General features: G+C 43.1%; 1 protein-coding gene across 1 annotated transcript in view; it reads left to right on the forward strand.

Moving 5' to 3' along the window:
• LOC137915687 (fibrocystin-L-like) overlaps positions 1 to 24,475 on the forward strand; it is a 49,023-nt gene that overhangs the window by 6,931 nt on the left and 17,617 nt on the right. Inside the window, exons 11-45 of the mRNA XM_068758827.1 lie at positions 96 to 187; positions 286 to 445; positions 1,922 to 2,057; positions 2,176 to 2,319; positions 2,463 to 2,617; positions 2,931 to 3,039; positions 3,734 to 3,825; positions 4,047 to 4,157; positions 4,340 to 4,483; positions 5,719 to 5,843; positions 5,923 to 6,083; positions 6,313 to 6,482; positions 6,591 to 6,620; positions 6,733 to 6,853; positions 7,489 to 7,586; positions 7,894 to 8,016; positions 8,301 to 8,406; positions 8,747 to 8,854; positions 8,939 to 9,103; positions 9,933 to 10,054; positions 10,290 to 10,422; positions 11,117 to 11,309; positions 11,678 to 11,820; positions 11,958 to 12,005; positions 12,427 to 12,612; positions 13,156 to 13,335; positions 13,531 to 13,715; positions 14,540 to 15,512; positions 17,013 to 17,261; positions 17,497 to 17,646; positions 18,642 to 18,816; positions 19,444 to 19,600; positions 21,633 to 21,789; positions 21,915 to 22,124; positions 24,154 to 24,283. Of these exons, the coding sequence (XP_068614928.1) occupies positions 96 to 187; positions 286 to 445; positions 1,922 to 2,057; positions 2,176 to 2,319; positions 2,463 to 2,617; positions 2,931 to 3,039; positions 3,734 to 3,825; positions 4,047 to 4,157; positions 4,340 to 4,483; positions 5,719 to 5,843; positions 5,923 to 6,083; positions 6,313 to 6,482; positions 6,591 to 6,620; positions 6,733 to 6,853; positions 7,489 to 7,586; positions 7,894 to 8,016; positions 8,301 to 8,406; positions 8,747 to 8,854; positions 8,939 to 9,103; positions 9,933 to 10,054; positions 10,290 to 10,422; positions 11,117 to 11,309; positions 11,678 to 11,820; positions 11,958 to 12,005; positions 12,427 to 12,612; positions 13,156 to 13,335; positions 13,531 to 13,715; positions 14,540 to 15,512; positions 17,013 to 17,261; positions 17,497 to 17,646; positions 18,642 to 18,816; positions 19,444 to 19,600; positions 21,633 to 21,789; positions 21,915 to 22,124; positions 24,154 to 24,283 (5,741 nt within the window). The remainder of the gene's footprint in view (positions 1 to 95; positions 188 to 285; positions 446 to 1,921; positions 2,058 to 2,175; positions 2,320 to 2,462; positions 2,618 to 2,930; positions 3,040 to 3,733; positions 3,826 to 4,046; positions 4,158 to 4,339; positions 4,484 to 5,718; positions 5,844 to 5,922; positions 6,084 to 6,312; positions 6,483 to 6,590; positions 6,621 to 6,732; positions 6,854 to 7,488; positions 7,587 to 7,893; positions 8,017 to 8,300; positions 8,407 to 8,746; positions 8,855 to 8,938; positions 9,104 to 9,932; positions 10,055 to 10,289; positions 10,423 to 11,116; positions 11,310 to 11,677; positions 11,821 to 11,957; positions 12,006 to 12,426; positions 12,613 to 13,155; positions 13,336 to 13,530; positions 13,716 to 14,539; positions 15,513 to 17,012; positions 17,262 to 17,496; positions 17,647 to 18,641; positions 18,817 to 19,443; positions 19,601 to 21,632; positions 21,790 to 21,914; positions 22,125 to 24,153; positions 24,284 to 24,475) is intronic.

The following is a 24,475-nucleotide window of genomic DNA, read 5'->3' on the forward strand; positions in this document are numbered from 1 at the left end:
TGTTTTGTGTCATCTGAGAGTACGAAAAAGAAATTACAATTCTATATTTTATATTGTGATAAGGTTTTTCAACAAACATTGTGTTCAATCTTCAGGTTAAAGTTGCTTCCCAGCAACATTTTGCCTGGACTATCACATCAATGCAATCTCAAAAGTCTCCAGTCATGGCTCTTAAAGAAGGAAGCTAGTGAGTACAGAAAGATTATGAAACATCAAATCAGCAATTAATTTGATACCATTTTCATCCTTTGAAACAAACTTAAAAATCTCTTTTTTTCCGTAAAGCTACTACATGGAAGTGCTTCTTCACGGATATAGACATTACACAAATTTTAGAGTTGCATTGTTCAAAGAGGAGAGTTTCTTTACAGAAGATCAGACGGATGATGCTGTCAATGAGGTTCAGAAAATCATAGCCAAATATGACGTGTTCAATGAGGAACAGGTAAGGAGCTAACCCAGACATGGGCAAACCCAGGCCCGGGGGCCATATGCGGCCCGTTGGTCTTTTTAATCCGGCCCGCCGAACTTGTCCAAATTATATCATTAAATATAATTGTATTATAATTAAACCTCATTCATTTGACCTTTTCCCTGTAATGCTACCTGTAAAAGGCCAAATCCTTTAATGCAATAGCTTTCATGTGTCATTTATATTCGCTCACACAAATACTCCATCCATATGTTCTTGGTCCGGCCCCTCTGTCAAATTTTAGAACCTATTGTGGCCCGCGAGTCAAAAAGTTTGCCCACCCCTGAGCTAACCTGTAGTAGAGACACATAGAGCTAATATGTCGGATTGTACTATTGTTTTTTTTTAAATAACTGCGTAAATTCAGAATCTTTACACTATGCTATCTCATCTGTGTACTAAACATGAAGGTACAGCCACGAGCCTGTTACAATAGCTTCGTGCAAAGACTGGGCAATGGTGGAAAAACCTTTCAAGAAAGTCAGAATCTTTTTTTTTAATTAATGTAATTATTATTTTTTATGGCTATTTTTTGGAGAATAGGCAAAATTTGACAAATGGTATTAATTCAATGGAAAACTAGAGAGCAAAGATTGGAGATGCTCAAGGTAGTACGGGCTAGAAATGACTGAGGTGAGCACCTACATACACGGGAATAAATGGAGAGCTGATAAAGGACAGGTGAAATGAACGGTGGAGGGGGGAAAAGGCCTTACAAATCCAAACATGACACATAAGGCTGAAATTCACTAACTATCAACTAAAACTCAAGGTCACGACACCTGTTTGCCATTCTAGCAACAGTTTTATCAGTGTATATTTAGAACTGTGACCTATAATAAAATGCTACAGTTAATATTGGTGAAAATTTGTTGTGCAGGTAGGGTGTAGCCCCATGGATGGAGTCCCCACGGCACCTTGGGTTCAATTCCCTGTCGAGGGTTAGGGCTGTTCAATTCTATTTCCTGTCATAAATCTCTCAAGCTGTTATAAATACCTAATAAAGGTAATGTTTTTCACATTTATTTAGCGAATGCAAAAACTTCTAGCCAAGCCTCCTGGTCTGCAGTGTGAAGGGCGGCTAGTCCTCATCAGTGGAGTGGACAGGCCTCGACAATGTTAATTGTTCAAATAAAATATCTTATTGGTAAGGATAAAAACTGAATTGAATGGCGGGCGGTAAACTCCCCAACGTGATCATGTCGACTGACCGTCTTTGAGGAAATAACATTCTGAGATGCGACCAGTGATGGCCCTCTCACTGTCGTTCTCTTCTCCTTCATCTTTAGCTGCCATTTGTTTCAATAATTTAGCACTAAAAGGGCTACAAAAATGAAAAAGTGGTTTGCGAGAACAAAACTGTGACGTCCTCTTATCCTGCCTGTTGTTTCGGTGTTCTATTGACAGCACTTTTGGACCTTGCTTTCACTCACTCTCACCATTAAACAGGTTTTAAAATTCAGATCGTGGCCTGGCAATGCCACGGCAGTCAAAGAGGTGCAGAGGGTCACCGTCCGCAGCAACTGTTCCAGCCATCTCTGTGGGAGTACTTACTTCAGTCTGATCCAACAAACAGCCCATACTGGTAACGTGTTGTACATTCAAATCCTAAACCTGCTGCTATGATCCCAATAGAAGCATAGATGATGCTATAGAATGGACCATCTAACTTTGTTCGTGACATTTGCCTCTATGATCTCTAGGAATGATTCCAGTGGGTGCTTCGGCGGAGGTGGTAGAAGGTGCCTTGAACCAGCTTTGGTCCATTAAACCGGACACGGTCCAGGTCACCAAACAGGACGATGGCAAAGAATCTCACTACACCATCACATTTATTTCTGGCAGAGGTATGAAGAAAGCTGGTTGCTCTTCAGTTGACCTGTGTGGTTGTTAAATTCATATGCAGTATATATCGTATGTGTACGTGTGCTTGTATTTATAAATTCAACACAGCCAATTAATCAATCACCTCTCTTTCTCTGGACTACAGGAGATTTCTCACCTCTTGGCTATAAGGTTTTTGACACTGACCTTAGCATTACCATTACTGAAGTGACAAAGGGGAGAAGCAACATGGAGACCTTCACTCTGCGCTGGGAGGGGGTTACCACAAAGCCCATCCCTGTCAATGCCAATGAGTCTGAGGTCTGTTGTGTAACAAGGTTGAAATCTGAATCTTCTGCAAAGAATATCTGGCTGGAATGTGGTTAGAATAATGGCATTTAACTGCAAAGTAACCAGTATAACTACTTTATTTTAAAATCAAGGAAGAAAATTGTTTTCCCCCTCAGTTGCTATCTTATCGTGGTGGAGGGGTTTTCGTGTCCCAGTGATCGTAGGAGGCCAGTTGTCGGGGGCTTTATGTCCATGGTAGGGTCACCCATTACAAACAGGTCCTAGGGGAGGGACCAGACAAAGGGTAGCTCACGAAACCCTTTTGATGAACCCACTCCTTGAGCCAGACCTGGGGATGGGGCTCAATGGCAAGCGCCTCGTGGCTGGGCCTTTGCCCATGGGGCCCGGTCAGGCACAGCCCGAAGAAGCAACATGGGGCCTCCTTCCCATAGGTTCACCACCCATATGAAGGACCAAAGGGGTCAGGTGCTTTTTGAGTTTGGCGGCAGACGAAAGCAGTCCAGGCATGGGAGGTGTTTGATGAGGCCATGGAAATCAACTTCTGAATGGCATCTCAGGAGGAAGCAGTGCATGGTCAACAATGTGTATGGTGGGGAACTATCCGTCAGACTCTGACGGATAGTTGAACCTCGGATTTAGGAGGAGCAATGTGGTCTGTTCCCTGTATGCCTGGTGTCAGAGCTTGGTCCGCAGTAAGTCAAACACATTTCCAGTGAGGGTTGGACTCTGCCAAAGATGCCCTTTGACCTGATTCGGTTCATAAACTTTATGGACAGAATTTCTAGGCATTGCCAGGGCGTTGAGGTGGTTGGTTTGGTGACCACAGGATTGGGTTGCTACTATTTGCAGATGACGTGGCCCTGTTGGCTTCATCAGGTTAGCAAAGCTCTCGATTTACTGGTCGATTGTCATTCCTACCCTCACCTATGGTCACAAGCTTTGGGTAGTGACCGAAAGAACAAGATTGCGGGTACAAGCGGCCAAAATGAGCGTCCGCCATAGGGTGGCAGGGCTCTCCCTTAGAGACAGGGTGAGAAGCTCGGTCATCCAGGAAGAGCTTGGAGTAGAGCTTCTTTTCCTCCGCATTGTCAGGAGCCAGATGAAGTGGCTCTGGTATCTATTTAGGATGCCTCCTGGACACCTCCGTCCAGGGCACGTCCCACCGGGAGGAGACCACGGAGAAGATCCAGGACATGCTGGAGAGACTACGTCTCTCGGTTGGTCTGGGAACGCCTCAGGATCGGCTTGGAAGAAGTGGCTGGGGATAGGGAAGTCTGGGCTTCCCTGCTTAGGCTGCTGCCCCCACGACCCGGCTCCACATAAGCAGTTGAAGATGGATAGATGGAGGATAATTTTTGACCTGAACTTACAGAAATGACTGCCTGTACTAAAGAAAAGCAGATTACCAACATCCAGGTTGCGTGTTTTTTGTGAACAGGTGCAGTCGGTTCTGGAGGCTTTTCTTCAAGCAGAGTGTCCCAGTGAGATCCTGCCGGAGGAAGGGTCCGACGTGAAGTACTTCAATGACTTTGAATATAAAAGCTCTCAGGTCAGTGGATTTATCATTACCTCCACCGAGGCGGAAGAAATGGTGACAGGAAAAAAGGAAAGCACAATCCACGATGCAAACACTACAAATTAAAGAGGAAGTGATTAAAATTAAAGAACCGTAACAGACACAGTAAACTGATGTTGACTGCTCACTGCTTTCTGATTTATTTTACTCTCCAGTTTAAAGGTAATACAGGGACTCTGGTGAAAAACGCTTGCTGTGGCCAGTGGTCGCTGAAGAACGCTGAGGTTCTATTCAAGGAGACTTTCAGAAAAGTGTCTGGAGGAACGTACGGACCAGTGTCATTAGATGAGCATCCCACGGTAAAACACGTCTTTTTTTGCATGGGCTCTCAGTTTCAGATTTTCAGGCTGCCAAATCATTATTCATCACTCATTTCAGATTCAAACAGCTTGTTTGTTAAGTAGAGAGAAGAGCAGCTCTTTCCAAGCACTGTGATATCACACACCAAACATTGGTCTGATGTCTGCAATGTCTCAGCTGCTGTTTGTTTGTTTGTTCTTGAAAGTATAAAAATATACACAAAGGATGTCCTTGCAAATATGTTTTCTGGCACAAACAAACCAACTTTCTTTTATAATGTGGAACATTTCAGTTTTTGTAAAAAAAAAAAAAGAAGAATTGGAGCAATGATCTCAGACAGGACTGTTTAGCTCTGTCTGGTTGACCAACAGCTGAATCACTGGAATGTTGTTCAGTATAATAGCAAATACCACGGTAGTACACTACCCTGGTTTAGTTTTCTTTAGAATTTATCTGGGAGGCAGCTACAGTGCAGTGAAGCTTCATTTTGTTTAGAATATTTTTTTTAGAATATTTACTAGTAGCATGCTCGATGCTGTTTATTTGATAAATATTAAAACAACGCATTCTGTCATGAAATCATTGCACATTCTGTCTGTAAAAGGATTTTGATCTTTCCCTGACTCTTCATTATAACCTCTGCCGAGGCGAGGCGGCGGTTATGTAATCACCGGCGTTTGTTTGTCTGTTTGTTAGCAAGATAACTAAAAAAGTTCAAGACGTGTCTGGATGAAATGTCCAGGAAATGTTGGCAATGTTACCAGGAACAGATTACTTAAATTGGTGATGATCCAGAAGAGATCCTGGATGCTGGATCATTTTGAAATTTTCATTAACATTGCAGTCAAGCTTCAAAATCTGTTCCTCAATATTTCAGTGGATTATTGATCGATGTTTATGGAATGTGACAGTCATGTAGGGTGGGGAAATCTATTTTACCACTGGATTTCATCCGGATCCGATCCAGAATGACATTAGGAAAAAAAATTGCATTTAAACTTAAAACTCCATTTACAGATTCAAAAATCAGTTAAAAATACACATCAACTTTGATTCACTTTTACTTTTCATGGTTGGTGTATAAAGATACCAAGAACAATTTCAAACACTTTGGTGCTGATCCAGATCACCATGTGGACAGTGTAAATCCAGTTAGGAATGGAGTGAGATGCTCGGCGGAGGTCTGCGCTCTCTGAGTGCTTTTCTAGTTCCTCAAAAAATCTGTTTCCCACAGATTTGCTTTGCTTACAAGGGATCCATGAAGCATGAAGTTGGATTGAAGTTTTCTTACCTTAACAGCCAAGGCAAAACCATGACAGAAACCAAAAGGATCATCGCATTCCTGTCTACAACCGACATGTCAGTGAAAACAATCAAGTCATTTCAGTTTGGATTGTACCATAAGTGCAAACATGTAAATGTTGTTTTTACTCGACAGATGGAGTTACAAATGCATGGACCTGCAGAGTTCACTGCAGACATTCTTTGTTGGAAGCAAATACCGCTTGCTGGAGTTTTACCTCTACAAATATGAAAATAAAGATTTTTATGTGGACGCCGTTTATTTTGGAAAGAATCCCACCACGGGGGATGAGAACGGTACACACTTTGATTGTAGTTTTAAGATTCTAAATGTCTAGGAAGTGCAATAAGATTATAGTCTGTTGTTATTTTTCTGTAGCTTTTCATCATTCTTTTCCATTAATTCAAAGTATGGAGCATGTTCATGTACTTCCATGAACTAAATTTGATTTAAGTGTTTAACAATAGGACTGTGGAGGCATTAAGAATCACCATGTTATCTTACCTGCTGCTGTTTTTTTTACAGCGGTGCTTTACAAGAGGAGACCAGCACCGTTTGAGCGCTTTGGTCAAACCTTTGAGGCAATTGCTGTTAGCAAAGGTGCAACAAATGATTCGGAGTTCAGCTACACCATCAAGGCCACTCCAGACGATTGTGCTTTTGGGTTTCCACTGCTGGAAGTTCTTTTCATGCAGGTAACTGCTTCATGAAATATACATAACAATGTATTTTCAACAACTTTAAACAAATACCTATTTTGTGTTCTGCATTCTGCGGTTCCATATTTGCCATAATCCCTAAAGCAAAGTGGGATCACAGAGGAGAACATAAGAGTAAGTGTATGTGTCAGTCTGGTGCAGTACACAATCTTATTTCTGCTCCCAATAACAAGTTTCTGTCTTCTAAAAATGATAAAAATCTCTTTTCACTTCATGCATTTCATAGAGGTCCTCCAGTGTGGAGTACACAGAGGGAGCGGCCTCCATCACCATCGACCTTCTTCACAGAGCCAGTCCTCCTCTGTATGGCACTTTTGATGTGGAGATTCATGGAGACTCTGCTACAGGTGCAGTTCTGTACATTTCTTTAAATGTCACATCGGCCCACTGAGCTCCAACAATCCATATAATGAAATTCTAAATCCCCAATTAAAAACAGTTTACCTTCACTTTTCCATGGATCTGACTCCCTGACTCCGTTCCTACCCTCACATGTGGTCACGAACGTTGGGTAGTGACCGAAAGAACAAGATCACAGATATAAGCGGCTGAAATGAGCTTCCTCCGTAGGGTGGCTGGGCTCTCCCTTAGAGGTAGGGTGAGAAGCTCAGTCATCCGGGAGGAGCTCGGAGTAGAGCCGCTGCTCCTCCGCATTGAGAAGAGCCAGATATGGGAGCTCAGGTATCTATTCAGGATGCCTCCTGAACGGCCTCCCTGGTGAGGTGTTCAGGGCAAGACCCACTGGGAGGCTGTTGCCCCCGCGACCCAGCCCCAGATAAGCGGTTGAAGATGGATGGATGGATGGAAGACCCACATAAATAGTTTAAATAATCGAGAATCTTTAATTAAAAAAAAAAAGAAAAGAATATAACCTTGATCCTGAATATAAAATTCCTAATGGTCACACTTCCTTTTAAGAGACAGTTAAAAATGGTGTAATGGTGTTTCGTAAGACATGAGTAGGTATCTGTCCTACATGCAGCACTCTGCTCTAACACCACCTTCTTCTCAGGTCTGCCGGTGAACATCAGTGAAATCGATCTGAAGTATGCCCTTGAAGGAATCGCAGGAATGGGTCAGGTTGACGTTTCGTGGCAGGGAAGCTGCAGACAACCCACATGGAGAGTGAAGTGGCTCACGAAACCAGGAGACCAGCCTCTGATCCATGTCAGACTCCATCTGTCTGTTTAAAAAATGTTTATAAATATGTATGGCCTAGTCTTTCTGAATAAGAGTTAAAAGCAGCTAGTTTGTGAAATAATAACAACTTTTAAATGTGTTTTGTTTCTTAGTGTTTGCTTAGGTGTTAATTTGTACTGCTACTTTATGTTTGGATAATTATCCAGCGTGTCCTGGCTCTTCTGATTGTGATTTATTCTCTTTGTAGATAAATAGCTCATTGGTTATCGGTGAAAATGTGGTGGTTTCAGCCTTTGAGATCACAAAGGGAGGCACGCTTTGGCGAAATATACCAGATGAGCTCTTCCGTGTTTGTGAAGACAAACCACAGGTACAGTCATGAATCATAAGCCCTCTGGGTTTCAGCATTATCTGTCTGCCACTTTGTTTTGTGTGTTCGTTCTAAATATTCTAAAACTGTTCCAGCTGTATTTATACATCTCTTTCCTCCAGGAAGGAATTAGTGAATATGATTCCCATGCTCTTGCTTCTGTATAGAAGTGACCTGCAGTGACAGTCCTCTATTATTCTATTGTTATAGCATGTTATGTTTGAGTGATTCCAGGTGCCATTTATATATCTTGAAATCAAGAAGTTTTGTGATTCTGTTTGCAGGTCGAGGTTAGCATCAATGGCATTATCTCAAAGTGTTCTGGTGACTGTGGGTTTGAATGGAGTGAGGACAGCACTCCAGTTGTGACTGGAATCAGCCCATCTCAAGGTGCGCTTAAGTACAATATAAGGGGACTTCTGGTTTGAACGGTGATGGTCACTGATTCTCTGAGGTATTGCAAACGTTGTGTGAAGAATCAGTTCTCTCTGATCACTTATTTCATGAAGCACAGAGAGAAAACACATTTCTCAGATCCCTTAGTGCTTAAGCTGTCAGTTAATAAGAGGAAAACAGATCTAAACCTCAGCAGGTGTGAATCATGCCTTTGACAGAGCGTTGACCTTCTTTCCACAATGGTGACTCTTGAGTCAGATTTTCAGACCACCTGAGTCAAACATAAAGCTTGAAAGAATGTCGTTCCTAGACTGAAAGGACTCGATTGTTTCAGGTTCTAACAGCCTGGGGACTCTGCTGACTGTCACTGGCACTGGCTTTAGTGATGAAAAGGCCTCCGTCTTTGTGGGAAAAGCTGAGTGCCACATTGAACAGTTCAGCGGTAAGTGAGTTTACAAGTAAATACTGCATTGCGTTCCTGAGTTTATCATCTCATAGTATTATCTCTTTTTCACCGGTGTTCCAGCTGTCAGTCTGGTGTGCAGACTGGGCAGCTCCAGTGCTGGAACCCACCCTGTGTTGGTCAGCTTCCCCTCTGTGGGGATTGCACGCTACCCAAACAGCGACATGCTCTACTTCACCTATCAGCTCATTGTTTCCTCCTTCTCTCCTGCCTCTGGGAGTGTAGCAGGTAAGACGTTACCACTCGTGCCACAATCTGTTATTTTCTTCATAAAATTAAAGGAAACCGCAACATACATATATTTGTAGTAAATAGTCCTTCATTTTCTGATGTCTAACGTCTCTTTCACAAGGTTCAGTATTGGGACCTATGTTATTTATACTTTATTTGAATCAGTAGTCTATTTAATAATTTTGAATTTATTTAATTTGCAGATGATAGAAATTCATTGCATTCAGAACCAGAAATCAAAGACTTGTTGACAACAGTAGAAAAGGAGATGATCAAGTTAAAAAAAAAAGTGTTTGATTGCAATAAGTTATAATTATATGAAAATAAAATTACATTTATGGTGTTTGGTGTTGTCAGGGTAAATTGCAAATTTTAAATTCAACTAAAAAACTAGTTACATTTAAAGATCATATGAAATAATATTATCTTTAAAATGTGTAGATATTGTATGCTTGTGAGTTGTGAGCTATTATTTCGGGTAAAGAATAACAGTCTTCCCAACTTCGCAGTGAAAGTGGAAAGACGTCATTGTCTTAATCTTTTATTTTGCAGTTAATTTTTGTGCTGACATTTTCTGAAATGACTAAGGTATATAATGTCAAATGTTTAGATAATTTAGAATAATTTTGTTATCTTTTTTCCCCTTTCTTTTCTTTTTCCTTCTTTGCATTATTGATTTGGGGTTTTGGATTAATTGTACAAGATAGGCAAAAATAAAATTTGGCTTCAGCCTATTCTTTTTTTTGTTATGGTGTTTGTAAACTTTCCTTAATTTTGCAATTTTGTATACTGAAGATTTTAACCAAAATAAACCATTCATTCATAGGAGGCACGCTACTGACAGTGAGAGGTTTCGGCTTTGGTAAGAACGCCATAGTTGCTGTGGGCAGCGCAGAATGTGCAGTGGTTCATGCCAGTGAGACAGAGCTGACGTGCAGATCTCCAGCAGTAAGTGTTGAGCATGAGTGTTGAGCAGGCACTGCTCCAGTCTACTAATTGAATAAAAAAAAAAGTTTTGAAGCAATTGTTGCAGACTGGTATAAACATAAACATGTAAACTAACTCAGAATTAAATGTATACATCAATAAAAACACATTAGATACATGAGATGATCATGGTCTCTAGCTTGGATGTAGTTACTAATTTGATGAAGTCCTTCATAAATAAATGGTTGTATTTCAGGGAGTTACAGGGTCAGAAAACATCACAGTGATGATGGAAAACATGAGTCAGATGGCGAGTGACTTGTTTACCTATGATGCTAACCTCACACCCCAGATCAGCAGCATAACCCCCAACAAAACGACTGTAACAGGTAAGAAGAGTCATATTTTTGTCCTTTGAATCAACGTTTTCCACTTCACCCTGTCCTTTGCATCGTCCTCCCCAACACCAGCCACTCTCATGTCCTCCCTCACTACGTCCATGTCTCTTCTCCTGGGTCATCCTCTAGCCCTGTTCCCTGGCAGTTCCATCCTCAGCATCCTTCTACCGATATAGTCCCTGTCTCGCCTCTAGACATGTCCAAACCATCAAAGTCTGGTTTCTCTGACCTTGTCTCCACCACTTCATCCAAGTCACTCCAGAATTTCTCCTTCTCCTCTAACTCACCTCCTACCTGTGGAGCGTACCCACTAACAATATTCAACATGACACACTCAATCTCCAGCGTCAAACTCATCAGTCTATCCGACACTTGATTCTCCTCTTGAACACTCTGCACCAACTCTTCCTTCAAGATAACCCCTCCTCCTCTTCCTCTTTCCATCTCCTCTGTTATAAACAACTTGAATCCTGCTCCTAAGCTTCTTTCCTTGCTTCATTTCCACCCGGTCTCCTGGACACACAACACATCAACCTTTCTCCTCATCATCATGTCCACCAGCTCTCTAGTTTTTCCCATCATCGTCCCTACTCTCAGTCCGAAACTCTTCCATACCCATTATCTTTGTAACAGACTCAAGACGCTTCATGCAACTGTGATCTGACGGATATTTGCTTTTATGTAGGACACAGAGTTCTCACCATTCAGGGTTTGAACCTGGGAGGACCGAACAATGACAGCAAGGTGTTTGTAGGCACTGAAGAATGTGTCACCATGGAGTGGATTGCGACAAACATCACCTGCCTTCTCCCCGTGCTGCCACCCGACCTGTATTGTGTACAGGTGCAGGTTGGAAACAGTGGCTACCCTCAGACAAGGTGCGTGGACCATGACAGACATTTTCACACTCTGTGATTCCACAAATTATTCCAATTCATCACCATCATCAATGGCGACAGTGTGTTCTTTGTTTGTTTTTCTATGACAACCCTCATATTACTATTTGTTTTACTTTGTTTGACGTATTGAAAGATGTCAGGACAGAATGTCCTGTGAATGTATTTTTCAGGAAGTGTAAGAAGTTCAAAAGGGCATGAACAAAAACTTTACAAGTTCTTAGCCTGCATAGAAAAATACTACTTACATCATCATAGTAAAACTAGTGAAGTCTTTATAATAAAAGTCATTTATTAAAATACATCATATATTAATCAGTTGGGACTGTATTGCACGTTTTGTTTCATAGCAATGGTGTGAACACAACCATTGAATACATCCTCCAAGTCAACAGCATCTACCCAGTGGCTGGCTCTTTAATGGGAGGAACCAGGCTGACTGTTTCTGGATATGGTTTTAGCAACAATGTCTCTGACAACACCGTCTCTGTTGGTAAGCGACATGGAGGGAGAATAAAAATCCCACCATGCAACTTCTCCAAAACAGCTTTATTCAGAATTTTAAAAACTCAAATATGTAAAAGCAGCCGCTCCAGGTTTCAAGCATGATGTTATGTTGTTTTTTAACAGGAGGAATCGATTGTGATGTGATGACAGCCTCAGAAAATGAGCTGCAGTGTGTTATGCAAGCAGTGGCGAAGAACCACACTGTCACCAACCAGGGAGTTCACCATAGTAGGTTTATGTTTCCATGCTTTTTGCATGTGTTAAACTAAATCCTAGTTCACCTAAGTTGTGTACAAAAGATGGAGGATTCATTTGCTAGAAACTGCTTGTGGCATGAAGATGCAAAGCAGTTGGGGAATTGGATGATTGATCACAGGTGTGACTGCTCTGCCGCTCCATTCTCTGCCGCCCACGCCCACTGTCAAAAGAGAGGGAGAGAGGAAAATGAATGAAAAACAAACCAAGGAAAAACCCAGAACCCCAACAAGCTGAACATATGGAGAATATTTTTTTAAATTGCAATCTCTGTCATTTGTGCATAATATATTTATGTGTGCAAAGTTTTCAGTTAACATTTGTCTCTGTTTTGTAGTCTATGGAAAGGGATATGCATGGGATCCTTCCTCATCGACTGTGTCTGTTGGAGACAGACTAATATGGAAATGGGAGGCTCAAATCGAACGGTCGCAGACATTTGCCGTCTATAGTGTGTCCAGCCCAGGTAACACCACCTATAATGGGGGACCAATCTACAGTGGAAGGACCAGGACCTCCAAAGGTACAATGCTAAGATATCGTAGCTCAGGAGAAATCAGATGTTAAGTCTCTCAAATTAAAAGGAAAATTCCACCTAAATAGTTTGGCAGTTTAAGATGTCATTGCTTTTTTACGGTCTATGCATATAAAGCATTATTTTTTATACAGGTTTGTAACTGTGTCTGTATGATAGATTTTATTTTTAGTACATTGTATTTTATTTTTTGCTTAGCAGATTTTGCATAGCTTCCTCCTAATCAATAGTATTTTTCTTTTTCACCTAATTTATCATTCTACACCTATTGTTTGCATTTTAACAATCTTGAATTATACTCTTGATCTTATTACTCTTAATATTATTTTATAAATATATTATTATCACTGTATTATACTTATTTATTAGAATAACTTCTTTGCTGGCTTAGGTATGATGCATTTAAGCACAGCATTAGCTCTCTGGATTCGGGGGTATATCATGTGTTAACGTTCAGTCAGTCCTCTCTGTGTGTATTCATGTTTTTCTTGGAAAAAAGTTATATCATGAAATGTCTCTCACTTCCCTCAGGGTATTTAAGATATCGTTTCGCCATACCGGGGAATTATTACTTCTCCAGTGGCTTCATAAACGATGCCGAAAACTTGCAGATGCAAGGAGTCGTCAAAGTGAGACCTCGAGATGATAAGAGCAACAAAATCTCAGTCAGGGTGGGAAACCAGGATGCCAAATATGTGGCTGGAGGTAACTGTTTATGTGGATAAGCTAGTGTTCAGCAGCCTCATCCTCTAATGTGTGTGTGTGTGTGTGAATTTATTAATAGAAAGATAGGAAATCAAGTCAGACGTCCACGAGGTCCGTATTTGTTGCTCGGCAGGACAAATCATTGCAGTTCATGAATGGATTGAACTATCTCTCCTTCAGGTTATCATCGTGTCTCCGGAGCCACCTCACCGTGCGTCGCTTCCAGAGACTGCCAAGAGCCCAACCTGCCTCCAGAGGGCCTTTTCTTCGTCACCTCCTCCTGCTTCACACCCACAGTGGAGTCCATCTCTCCCAACCAGGGCTCCTACCACCAGGTCATCCACATCCAGGGAAGTGGCTTCGGCATCATCACCTGCGCCAATGAGGTTTGTTTCATTTTCAAGTCTAGATTCTGCACTAACATTTTCATACAAATAATAAAACGTTTGATAACATTAGACTTAATATTTATTTATCAGGGTCTACAGAAGTAAAAACAATAAAAGAGCACAACTCGCACTCCCTTGCGTGTGTAAGACGTGGGTAGACTGAACACCTGGACTCCCACCAACTCAGTGGGGCTGCACTTATTTGGATAAGCGGCTCCTCAAGATACGAGCTGACTTATTTTGCCTTTGTGTCAACCACGTTAAAATGTGTCCAGATTTTACTACGTTTTCTATCACTAGTTTTTTTCCTTACCCTTTCTAGCGCGTCGTTTGTCTCTAGTCTAAAGTTCTCCTCTCTCCCTGCCTCCCTTTTGTTTCGTCCGCTCGCTGTGCTGCATGTGCGTAACCCCCCCCCCCCCTCTTCCCCCGCTCGTTGTGGACACGCAGATGCCCACACACATCTCGACCAATCACGTTAGACTTTAACATAATTTTTTTTGGCTCACAAACAGCTCCCAATGACGGGAACCGGCTCCTGTCGTTCACTTCAAAGTCTGAAGCGCGATCTACGGGCGGCACACATGCTTTATTACAGCACGGACACCCGACAATGTTAATTAGGTGATATTAGAAAAATAAAAAATAAAAAATAAATTATTTTTGGGTGATATTGGAAAATTTCTCGTGGTACACCGGTTGGGAAACACTGTTGTAGACTATGAACTTAATTGTTTGTGTTTAAAGCCATGTTTTTCTCCACGTTTAATACAGTAGCCTTAAAGTTCATTTGGCTAATGCTGTTGTATCCCTTCATCCTGGAGGTGATGGTGGGAGGTCATCCTTGTCAGGTGATCAACAGCACTTCCTCTGAGATCAGCTGCCATCTCAGCTACGACAGTGAACTTCCCATTGGCATTGTTCATGTTGTAGAGGTCAGAGTCAACAACCTTGGAAATGGCGTCATCGCTATACCGAAAGAGATCAACCGTCGATTTGTGGTTCTGCCTGTGATTGATTCAGTCTCGCCTCTGACTGGCAGCCTCACCGGCTCCACCCGACTCCACATCCTTGGTTCTGGTTTCTCTGATGGACAAGTGACTGTAGCCAACGAGCCCTGTATCATCGTGTCAGTCAATTACACTTCAATTATCTGTGACACCTCTCCTTCTCAGCCTCACAATGGTGATGTTGTCTTCCATATGGGTCGGATCCAAAGCTCTTGTGTGTCTGACTGCTCCTTCCTGTACTCTTCCGCTGTCACGCCCACGGTCACCAGTATTTCCCCGAACAGCATCAGTCAACCAACCACAGTCACCCTCGATGGTTCAGAGTTTGGCAGCGATGTAGATGATGTGTCAGTGTTTGCCAGCGGAATAGAGCTGAAAGTCAATGCCGTGAAAGACAACAGCATCAATCTGAGCGTGAATGCCCTGCCGGCTGGTGACCACCTGCTCAAGATTATTGTGAGAAGTAAAGGCCTTGCATCAAGTGCAGTGACCCTGACCAGCCTTCCCCAAGCCGTCCTCAGCCCTGAAGAAGGCAGCCTTGCAGGAAATACCCTTCTTGTAATCACTGGAAATGGCTTTGTTCCGGGCAACACCGGTGTGATGGTCGGCAGCAAGCCCTGCAAGATTGAAAAAGTAACTTCAGGTTTGCTTCACTGCATGACGCCTCCTCACAGCGAAGGACAGGTGACTGTCAACATTCAGGTCTTTTTGGTGCAGTACCCTCCTCTCAGCTTCAACTACTCTGCAGCTCACACTCCCGTCATCAAATCTGTCATCCCAGCCTCTGGTAATTATAGTTCTGTATCTGCTGCTGGTATATAGTTACGTTTAATTCAGTTCTTTCAATCCTTATACATAGAGTTTTAGGTTTTGTTTTGTGTGAAATATTCAGTCTCACTCATACTAATAATTTAACTCTAAATAGTCCTTGAATGTGCATGGGATTTTGCTCAACCAGTCCAAATGTGTTTTTGAACTTGGAGAAGGAATTCGACCGTGTCCCTCGGGGTGTCCTGTCGGGGAGTCCTCCGGGAGTATGGGGTATCGGACCCCTGATAACGGGCCATCAGTTCCCGATATTCCCGGTGTCAGAGCTTGGTCCGCATTGCCGGCAGGAATTTGAACACATTTCCAGTGCTGGTTTCACTCCGGGAGGGCTGCCCTTTGTCACTGATTCTGTTCAGAACTTTTATGGACAGAATTTCTAGGCGTTGAGTCCGGTTTGGTGACCTCAGGATTGGGTCTTTTTGCAGATGATGTGATCCTATTGGATCCATCAGGCTGTGCCCTCCATCTCTCACTGGATCGGTTCGCAGCCGCGTGTGAAGCGGCCGGGTTGAGAATCAGCACCTCGAAATCTGAGGCCATGGATCGCTGAGCCGAAAGGCAAAGCTCTCAATTTACCAGTCGATCTTCGTTACTACCCTCACCTGTGGTCACGAGCTTTGGGTAGTGACAGAAAGAACAAGATCGCCGGTATAAGGCGCCGAAATGAGCTCTCCCCTCGAAATAGGGTGAGAAGCTCAGTCATCCGGGAGGAGCTCGGAGTAGAACCGCTGCTCCTCCATGTTGAGAGGAGCCAGATGAGGTGGGCATCTATTTTGGATGCCTCCCGGACGCCTCCCTGGTGAGGTGTTCAGGGCACGACCCACCGGAAGGAGATCATGGGGAACACCCAGGACACGCTGGAGAGACTATGTCTCCCGGCTTGCCTGGGAACGCCTCGGGATCCCCCCCCAGAAGAGCTGGAGGAAGTGGCCGGGGAGAGGGAAGTCTGTGCTTCCCTGCTCAGGCTGCTGCCCCCTGCGACTCGGCCCCGGATAAGCGGTTGAAGATGGATAATGTCACTTTCAGTTTTTCACGCTACACTCTCTAACATCTCATCGATTAATTGATGCCAAGCATACGTACAGCAGCTCTGTTTCTTTCTTTGATAGCCAGATGCATCTTCTTTAACTCGAAAGCTGCATCATATCCATTTCCATGATTAGCGTGTGTTGGTGAAGCGCAAAATGACTGAAAAACTTAGTGTGAGTGTGTAGAAATCCATTAATTAGCCACATCATTGTATGACTTATTCCCGCATGGGGAAAACAGTTAGCAGTTTATCGTCTTTTAATGGCATACAGAACGTTTATTTAAACACGTTTCATGAATTCTGCCTGCGGTGGAATCAAATAAGGGTTTAGCTCCATTTGTCATGAGTTATCTCACGAACCAAAAGCCATTTGGCGGAAGCTTATTTCTTTCATATCATATTGATTCACTCTGTGCCTGTTTCCCACAGGGCCGAGTGGTGCAGTCCTCAGAATCACAGGTTCAGGATTTGGCTACGAGTCTCAGCAAATCAACGTCACTATCAATGACGTCCTCTGTGATGTGTCCTCAGTCTCTGACACACAGATTGAGTGTAAAGCAGGAGACAACCCGGGGGGGGCTTACCTGGTAATGCTGCATCACGACAGCCAGGGCAATGCCCAGTCAGATGTCATGTTCTCGTATGAGCTGACTCTGAGCAGCGTACAGCCGAACGAGGGTAGGTGGAGATGTCTCCATATGAATGAATGAATGAATGCATGAATGCTAATTATAAAGGGGGGTGTCTTGTTAAATTCAAGCCCCTCAGAATCCATTCCAGCTCCCTAAAGGAATATCCCCAATGACCTTGTAATCCTTTTTGATTAAACTAAATAGTTTACTGCTTTAGTGCATCACAATTTACAGGTTTTATATTTTCATAGTGAGAAAGTTCTTTCTCGTGTGTGATTCAGGCAGTTTTGGTGGCAGTGCTCTGCTGTCTGTTCTGGGTTCTGGGTTCGACCCACAAAACTCTACCGTGATGATCTGTGAGGAGGAGTGTGAGGTTCTCAGACGAATGTCGACATCGACCCAACTCTACTGTCTTTCTCCATTCAACAAAGGTAAGTTTGGTTTACATCATTTCACCTTAACGATTCACTCAGATGCAGTTCAACGTATCATCTCATCCATGTTTGTTAAGGAAAAAGTATGTGCTGTCCTCACTACTACTGTACTTTCGGTTTGTCCCCGGAGGGTTCGCCACAGTAAATCAACGTTCTCCAATCCACCCTGTCCTTTGCATCGTCCTCCCCAACACCAGCAACTCTCATGTCCTCCCTCACTACGTCCACGTATCTTCTCCTGGGTCGATCTCTAGTCCTGTTCCCTGGCAGTTCCATCCTCAGCATCCTTCTACCGATATAGTCCCCGTCTCTCCTCTGGACATGTCCAAACCATCAAAGTCTGGTCTCTCTGACCTTGTCTCCAAAACGTCTAACCTTCACTGTCCCTCTTATTGTCTCGTTTCTAACTGCTTGACTGGAGCATAATAATGCAGTCAGATAACTCTTTGACAAATTGACAGGTGCATTGTGTTCTGAAATAATTTCTTAGATTATCAGATTAACTCAATTGGCAGAACAAAAAAACAAAAAAAACAGATCTACCATCAGAAAGGATGAAACGCTTTTACAAGTTAGGAATGTGTTCCTGCAGGTTTCTGGTATTTTGTTTTTGATGATGATGAATATATTTATTAGAATGTTAGAGTACAGGTACAGTCACACAGTAGCATGTATTACAGTACAAATACAGTCACACAGTAGCATGTATTACAGTACAAATAAAGTCAAACATCCTGTCTAAGAGGAGCATTTCAAAAAAGCCCTTGCGTTCTTGTTTCCATTGAAAGTCCTTAGTACATAGTTCACATACATGTTCACAGACTCACGCAAAGTTAATGCTGTCTGTCTGATCGGAATCAGTTTTCAGGAGATGATACAAGAATGTGCCATAAAACAATGACATGTCATGAATGATGAAGCACGCATTTTAATTCTTCCTGTTCTTTTGTCAACCGAATGTGACTGTGCTGGTTTGTCTTGTGTATTTTTAGGTAGCCAGTCAGAGTTGAGCTGCGTGGTTGCTGTTATTAACCCGTTGGATACAGTAAACATGCCGAATGGCTACACCTACAAAACTCAGTTGACTCCGGTGATCACTGATGTTTCTCCTCGTAGAGGAGGCACTGCTGGAGGCACCCGGCTCACAATCAGAGGCTACGGTTTCAGGTGCAATGAAAGAAGAGAGAATGTGGTTTGACAGATGACACAATGGAGGAATCCGCCCAGATTCTGACCGGTTGTTAAGAATTAAGTGCTCAACTTACGTGACACAATGACTTTTGTGTCACGAGATGTCCTTCATAGAGTTTAATGCAATGACATGTCAACACACAGTGTCCAGAGGTCCTTAGTCTTGTATGACAAGCACAAAGTATTTTGTGAATACAATTTTATGCATACAACAAACAGAAATATTTCCTTATAAATACACACACACACACTTGTCCCTCCCCTATTTCATGTGATACAGTATTTTTTTTGTTATATTTTTAGCTTGTGGGATTCCAACACCTATAAATAAGTGATATAATTGGTTCTTGAACTCTAACATGCTTCATTTACTTCCTGCTTACTGTTACTTCATAGCATTGAGATGTATTGTGTTAAAAGATAATAAGTCTTTTGCTCTTTCGTCTGCTCTATTTAATTTAATTTCATTATACTAACATTTTTATTCAGTGTATCCGCCTAATCCTTATATTGCCTGATATTTTAATCTCTAGACAATATACAGTATAGTATTTCTTTTTTGCCATCTTTCCCACATACTTTTCCTCTCCTTTTCCTCTACAGCACGGAAATGAATGAAGTCAATGTTACTATCGCAGGGTCAGTGTGTGATGTTCAGTCCTCCAGTGACGCACACATCATATGCTTGACAAACTCTCAGCAGCATTCTCAAGAAACCAAAGTCAGAGTCAGCATCAGAGACCTCGGCAAAGCCAAGCAGGTGAGAGAGGTGTAAAAACCCGGTGGTTGTGGGAGACATAAATATACACTCATATACATAGAACCCCTATGTCGGCTCTCCATTTCTAAAGGGTTAAATGAGTAAATGAGTAAACAGTGGCTTTCTCCTAGGGAGATTTACCCTGCGGCTTCAACGGTCTCGCTATTAGAAATCACTTAGGCTGAAACTAACATTTAACATCTTAACATAGCTTTTAGAATCTGGATGTTACGTCATAGAAGTAGTCAATCAGGAGAAATAAGTTTTATAATTTCTCTGAATTTATTGTAGGCATAAGCAATAAGCGGAGCAGAAAACATATAAATAACAAAAGCTAAAATCCAATCATAATAAATACTACTCAACCTCAGCTTTCCCTAACCACTGATCCTTCAACACCCCGAGTGTCCGTCCTTGTCATCATCCATTCAAGGGAGAAACTATTCTCCCTTGAATTCTCCCTTTGTGCATAATGCCCTCTGTTGCTCCTCGGGGCGTGCTCTTCAGTCAAAGTGGGGAATTCCAAAAAATGTATCAAAAGGGAAACAGAATAAGGGTCAAAAGGAATATTAATTTGAGAGATGGAACTCTTCCATTGGGCCCAAACAAAGGAGTTAAATCCTCTGCCGCGTAGAGCAGGACGCTGGAGGTGCTTTTTGATGAAGTCTCGCTGGGTTCCTCCATCACCTCAGAGTGTGGTCACGCTGCAGGTTGGAATTTCACTTTACAGAACAGGATGGCGAGTGTCGAGAACGCTCTAACTCACTTCGTGGTTTCAGCGAGCTTCCTCTGCAGTTGTTTAAAATAGCTGAAAATGTATTCTCTTTGAAAGCAGCACCACGTAGGCGATAAACAGGAAAAAGAAACCAAAAAGTCAATTCAACTCCGTCTCCTCACAACAGCCGGTGTGAGTTTGCTCTGAATCCATCTCGTCTTATTCCTGCTACACATTTTTGAACCTAAGTGCATGCAATTACTTTCCTCCTCGAACTCTGGAACTCTCCGTACCTTCTTGCTGCCACGCACTTGCGGCTATTTGGGAGAACTAGAACCTCTCCCACCGAGGCCCCGAAGATTTCCCTGCTTTCTGGCAGCTCAGAGTCTTTTATAGTTCCAGTTATTCTCCACGCGAGTCACGTGTTTTCTGATAAAAATTCTGTATTTCTCTTTTTTCTTCTTCTAAACACCAGGTGTTGAGAGGGGACGTCATCTCTTGGCCCCCCTTCACTCTCTCCACCAGCCTCTCTCTGTTCCTCAGTTGAATCTTCACCTAGTCTCTCTGTGTCCTGGAGTCACCTCTCCCAGTTCTGTGTCCCCAGTTGAATCCTCAATTAGTTCTCTCTGTGTCCTGGAGTCACCTCTCCCAGTTCTGTGTCCCCAGTTGACTCCTCACCCAGTTCTGTCTGTGTCCTGGAGTCACCTCTCCTTCATTTTGTTCAGGCATCCCAGGCGGCCATGGTAAGAGTCCTGTGGCTCTTCACTTTGCCATCATCTTCTCAAAATGTCCGCTCCACCCCGCCTTGTCTGTGTCTTCACCTGAACCATAATTTTAGCTCTGATCCTCCATTTTGGTCTTGTGACCATATTTGGTCCTGCATTTCCTCTTTCTCTGCTTCACTCAAAGTCATTACCTTCTCAAAATGTCCCTGATTAACCCTTTAACATTCAGTACAGTCAAACGTTTGATAAAGAGATCATATACCAATTTATTATATACCATTATCAATTCTTAACAGTTGATTTTCTCACAGATCATCATTTTACATAATCATTATGACCATGACATATTGTGTTACATGTTATACCCATGTTAATATCTTCTTATTTGATTCTTATCAATGCTCTAACCGATTTTATTAATGCAAAAAGCTGTTATCCTTTGAGTTGGCCTAGAGAGGGAGACATTTGACCTCAACCTAACTTGACAGAGGACAAGTCCCATTAAGGCTGCCAAAACACACAGTGTCTGTTTCACAATGTGCTGTCCACTCAGTGGATGTATCTGTCTTAAGCCTGTTTCTTTTTTCTTTAGGAAAGTGCAGATTTCTTCTACATTGATGTGTGGTCGTCCAGATTCACATGGGGTGGTCTGCCTCCCCCTGAGAAGGGTTCCTTTGCTGTTATAACTAAAGGCCAGACCATCCTGTTGGACATTAGCACCCCAGTGCTGAAAATGCTCCTTATTCAAGGTACAAACATCAGTACATGTAAAAACAGAGAAAGAAAACCCTCCTCACATCCAGTGTCGTTGCTCACAGCCTGAAGGTGAAACCTTGGACCTTTAGTGTATAACTTGCTGTTTCGTTGCACTCAGGGGGGACACTGATCTTTGATGAAGCAGACATTGAGCTGCAGGCAGAAAACATCCTGATCACAGATGGTGGACATTTGCAGATCGGGACAGAGGAGGCACCATTCCAGCACAAGGCCATCATCACCCTTCATGGACATGTACGCTCAGTTGAACTCCCCATTTATGGAGCCAAGTCACTGGCTGTCAGGGAGGGAGTGCTGGACCTGCATGGTATGAACGCACAAAAACAGCATCGATACCACTCTCTGTTACAAGAGCTAATGGAATACTGTACATAATATAAACCAATATATGAACGGATACACCAAAAATATCCATCCATCCATCCATCGTCATCCGCTTATCCGGGGCCGGGTCGCGGGGGCAGCAGCCTAAGCAGGGAAGTCCAGACTTCCCTCTCCCAGGCCACTTCCTCTAGCTCTTCCGGGGGGATCCCGAGGCGTTCCCAGGCCAGCCGAGAGACATAGTCTCTCCAGCGTGTCCTGGGTCTTCCCCGTGGTCTCCTCCCGGTGGGACGTGCCCTGAACAGCTCACAAGGGAGGCGTCCAGGAGGCATCCTAAATAGGTGCCCAAGCCACCTCATCTGGCTCCTCTCAACGCGGAGGAGCAGCGGCTCTACTCCGAGCTCCTCCCGGATGACTGAGCTTCTCACCCGATCTCTAAGGGAGAGCCCAGCCACCCTACGGAGGAAGCTTATTTCAGCCGCTTGTACCCGGGATCTTGTTCTTTCGGTCACTACCCAAAGCTCGTGACCACAGGTGAGGGTAGGAACGAAGATCGACCGGCAAATCGAGAGCTTCGCCTTTCGGCTCAGCTCTCTCTTCACCATGACGGATCTGTGCAGAGTCCGCATCACTGTAGACGCTGCACCGATCCGTCTGTCAATCTCCCGCTCCATCCTTCCCTCACTCGTGAGCAAGACCCCGAGGTACTTGAACTCCTCCACTTGGGGCAGGATTTCCTCCCCAACCAGGAGGGTGCACTCCACCCTTTTCCGGCTGAGAACCATGGCCTCGGATTTGGAGGTGTTCATTCTCATCCCAAAAATATAAAACTTAAAATACAAATAAATCCAAAGTGGCCATATTTGAAACACTCGTTAAGCTAGTGCAGTGGTCCCCAACCAGCGGCCCAGTGCCGGTCCATGAGGCATTTGTTACCGGGCCGCACAGAAAGAATAACTAATGCATACAATTTCCATTGCATTGATTATTAGCGTCTAAAAGGTGTTTTATTTTGAAAAACGACCGGATCTTCGCCAACGTAACATTCGCCTGTGAATTTTCACGCTTTACGTGATAGGTTACTAAACACAGACATGAACTAGCCAAAATTAAATTAAAGAACAAATGTCGTTGGAGAGCTTCTTTGCTAATGGGACAGTCCAACTGAGGAGGAAGAAGAGCCGCCGATAACCTCCAAGAAAATAAACCTTTTAACAGACAAACCAGGAGTCAGACTTAAAACTCAGATTTATCTACAGCTGCCTGCCTTCGTTAACGAGGTAACAAAGGGGTCAAAACTGCTTCAGCACATAGAGACAAAGAATCCCAAAGTAAAAGACAAGAACCCTGAATTAAAAATCAAGAATGTGGCATTTATGAAACAAAAAACCTGACCATGAAGGACAGAAGCGATTATTGCGACCACAGCTAATGGTGAGTAGATATTGGTGTAATACGTGTTTAATAGTTATTGCAAGTGCATAATATAAAGTTTATTGGTAAGATTAGATTCCTCTTTTTTTATTTAATTACCCCCCCTTGTCTGTGAAAAAATTGCCCGCCATGAAACCAGTCCGTGGCAGGAAAAAGGTCGGGGACCGCTGAGCTAGCGGACATCTCTGTATGAATCAAATCTTTACCAATGCAGATTGAATAAATGAATAAGCCAAACCAGTGGTCAAAGATTGTAGAGGTTTGCTGCTACTGGCATGTCGGTGCTATGTAAATGCTAATGAGGAGACTCATTGCAGTTGCTGCACCAGACATAAAGCTAACCTGCAGGTTAGACTGCATGTCTGAGCTCCACCACTGTTGACCCAAAAACTCACATTCATGCCTCCGTTTCATCTATATTGCATGTTTTAATGCATGTTGAAATTTCTTCCCAAACCCCAGTTATTGACATCATATCACAATAATTGGACCTCGTAGATTAACTTAAGTCATCTGTCCTGTGGGAATGTTCTCATTACTTTCTCCACTCAGGTGTAATTGTTCACAACCTGTCCATCCAGGTGTTCCAGTTCCTGTCCCCTGGACCCATTTGTCCCAAACAGCCCCCCAGGGCTCCAGCACCCTGACCCTAATGAAGAGAGTGACATGGAAAGCTGGAGATGAAATTGTCATTGCTTCTACTGGTGACAGGTACAGCGAAGTCTACAGTTTATGATTGTAAAAAAATGAGTGAATACCTCAAAATCTAACATTTTAGGAAGCTTATTGAAATATTAGTATTAATAAGTGGCACTCTGGAGTGGCAGAGAATTATGTCAGAGTAGGTCAGGACATGTATGACAGTTGTACGACAGAAGTGATGTGTGCAGGGGAGTTTAATGT

This window comes from Brachionichthys hirsutus, unplaced genomic scaffold (genome assembly GCF_040956055.1).
Source record: "Brachionichthys hirsutus isolate HB-005 unplaced genomic scaffold, CSIRO-AGI_Bhir_v1 contig_574, whole genome shotgun sequence".
Taxonomy (NCBI): Eukaryota; Metazoa; Chordata; class Actinopteri; order Lophiiformes; family Brachionichthyidae; genus Brachionichthys; species Brachionichthys hirsutus.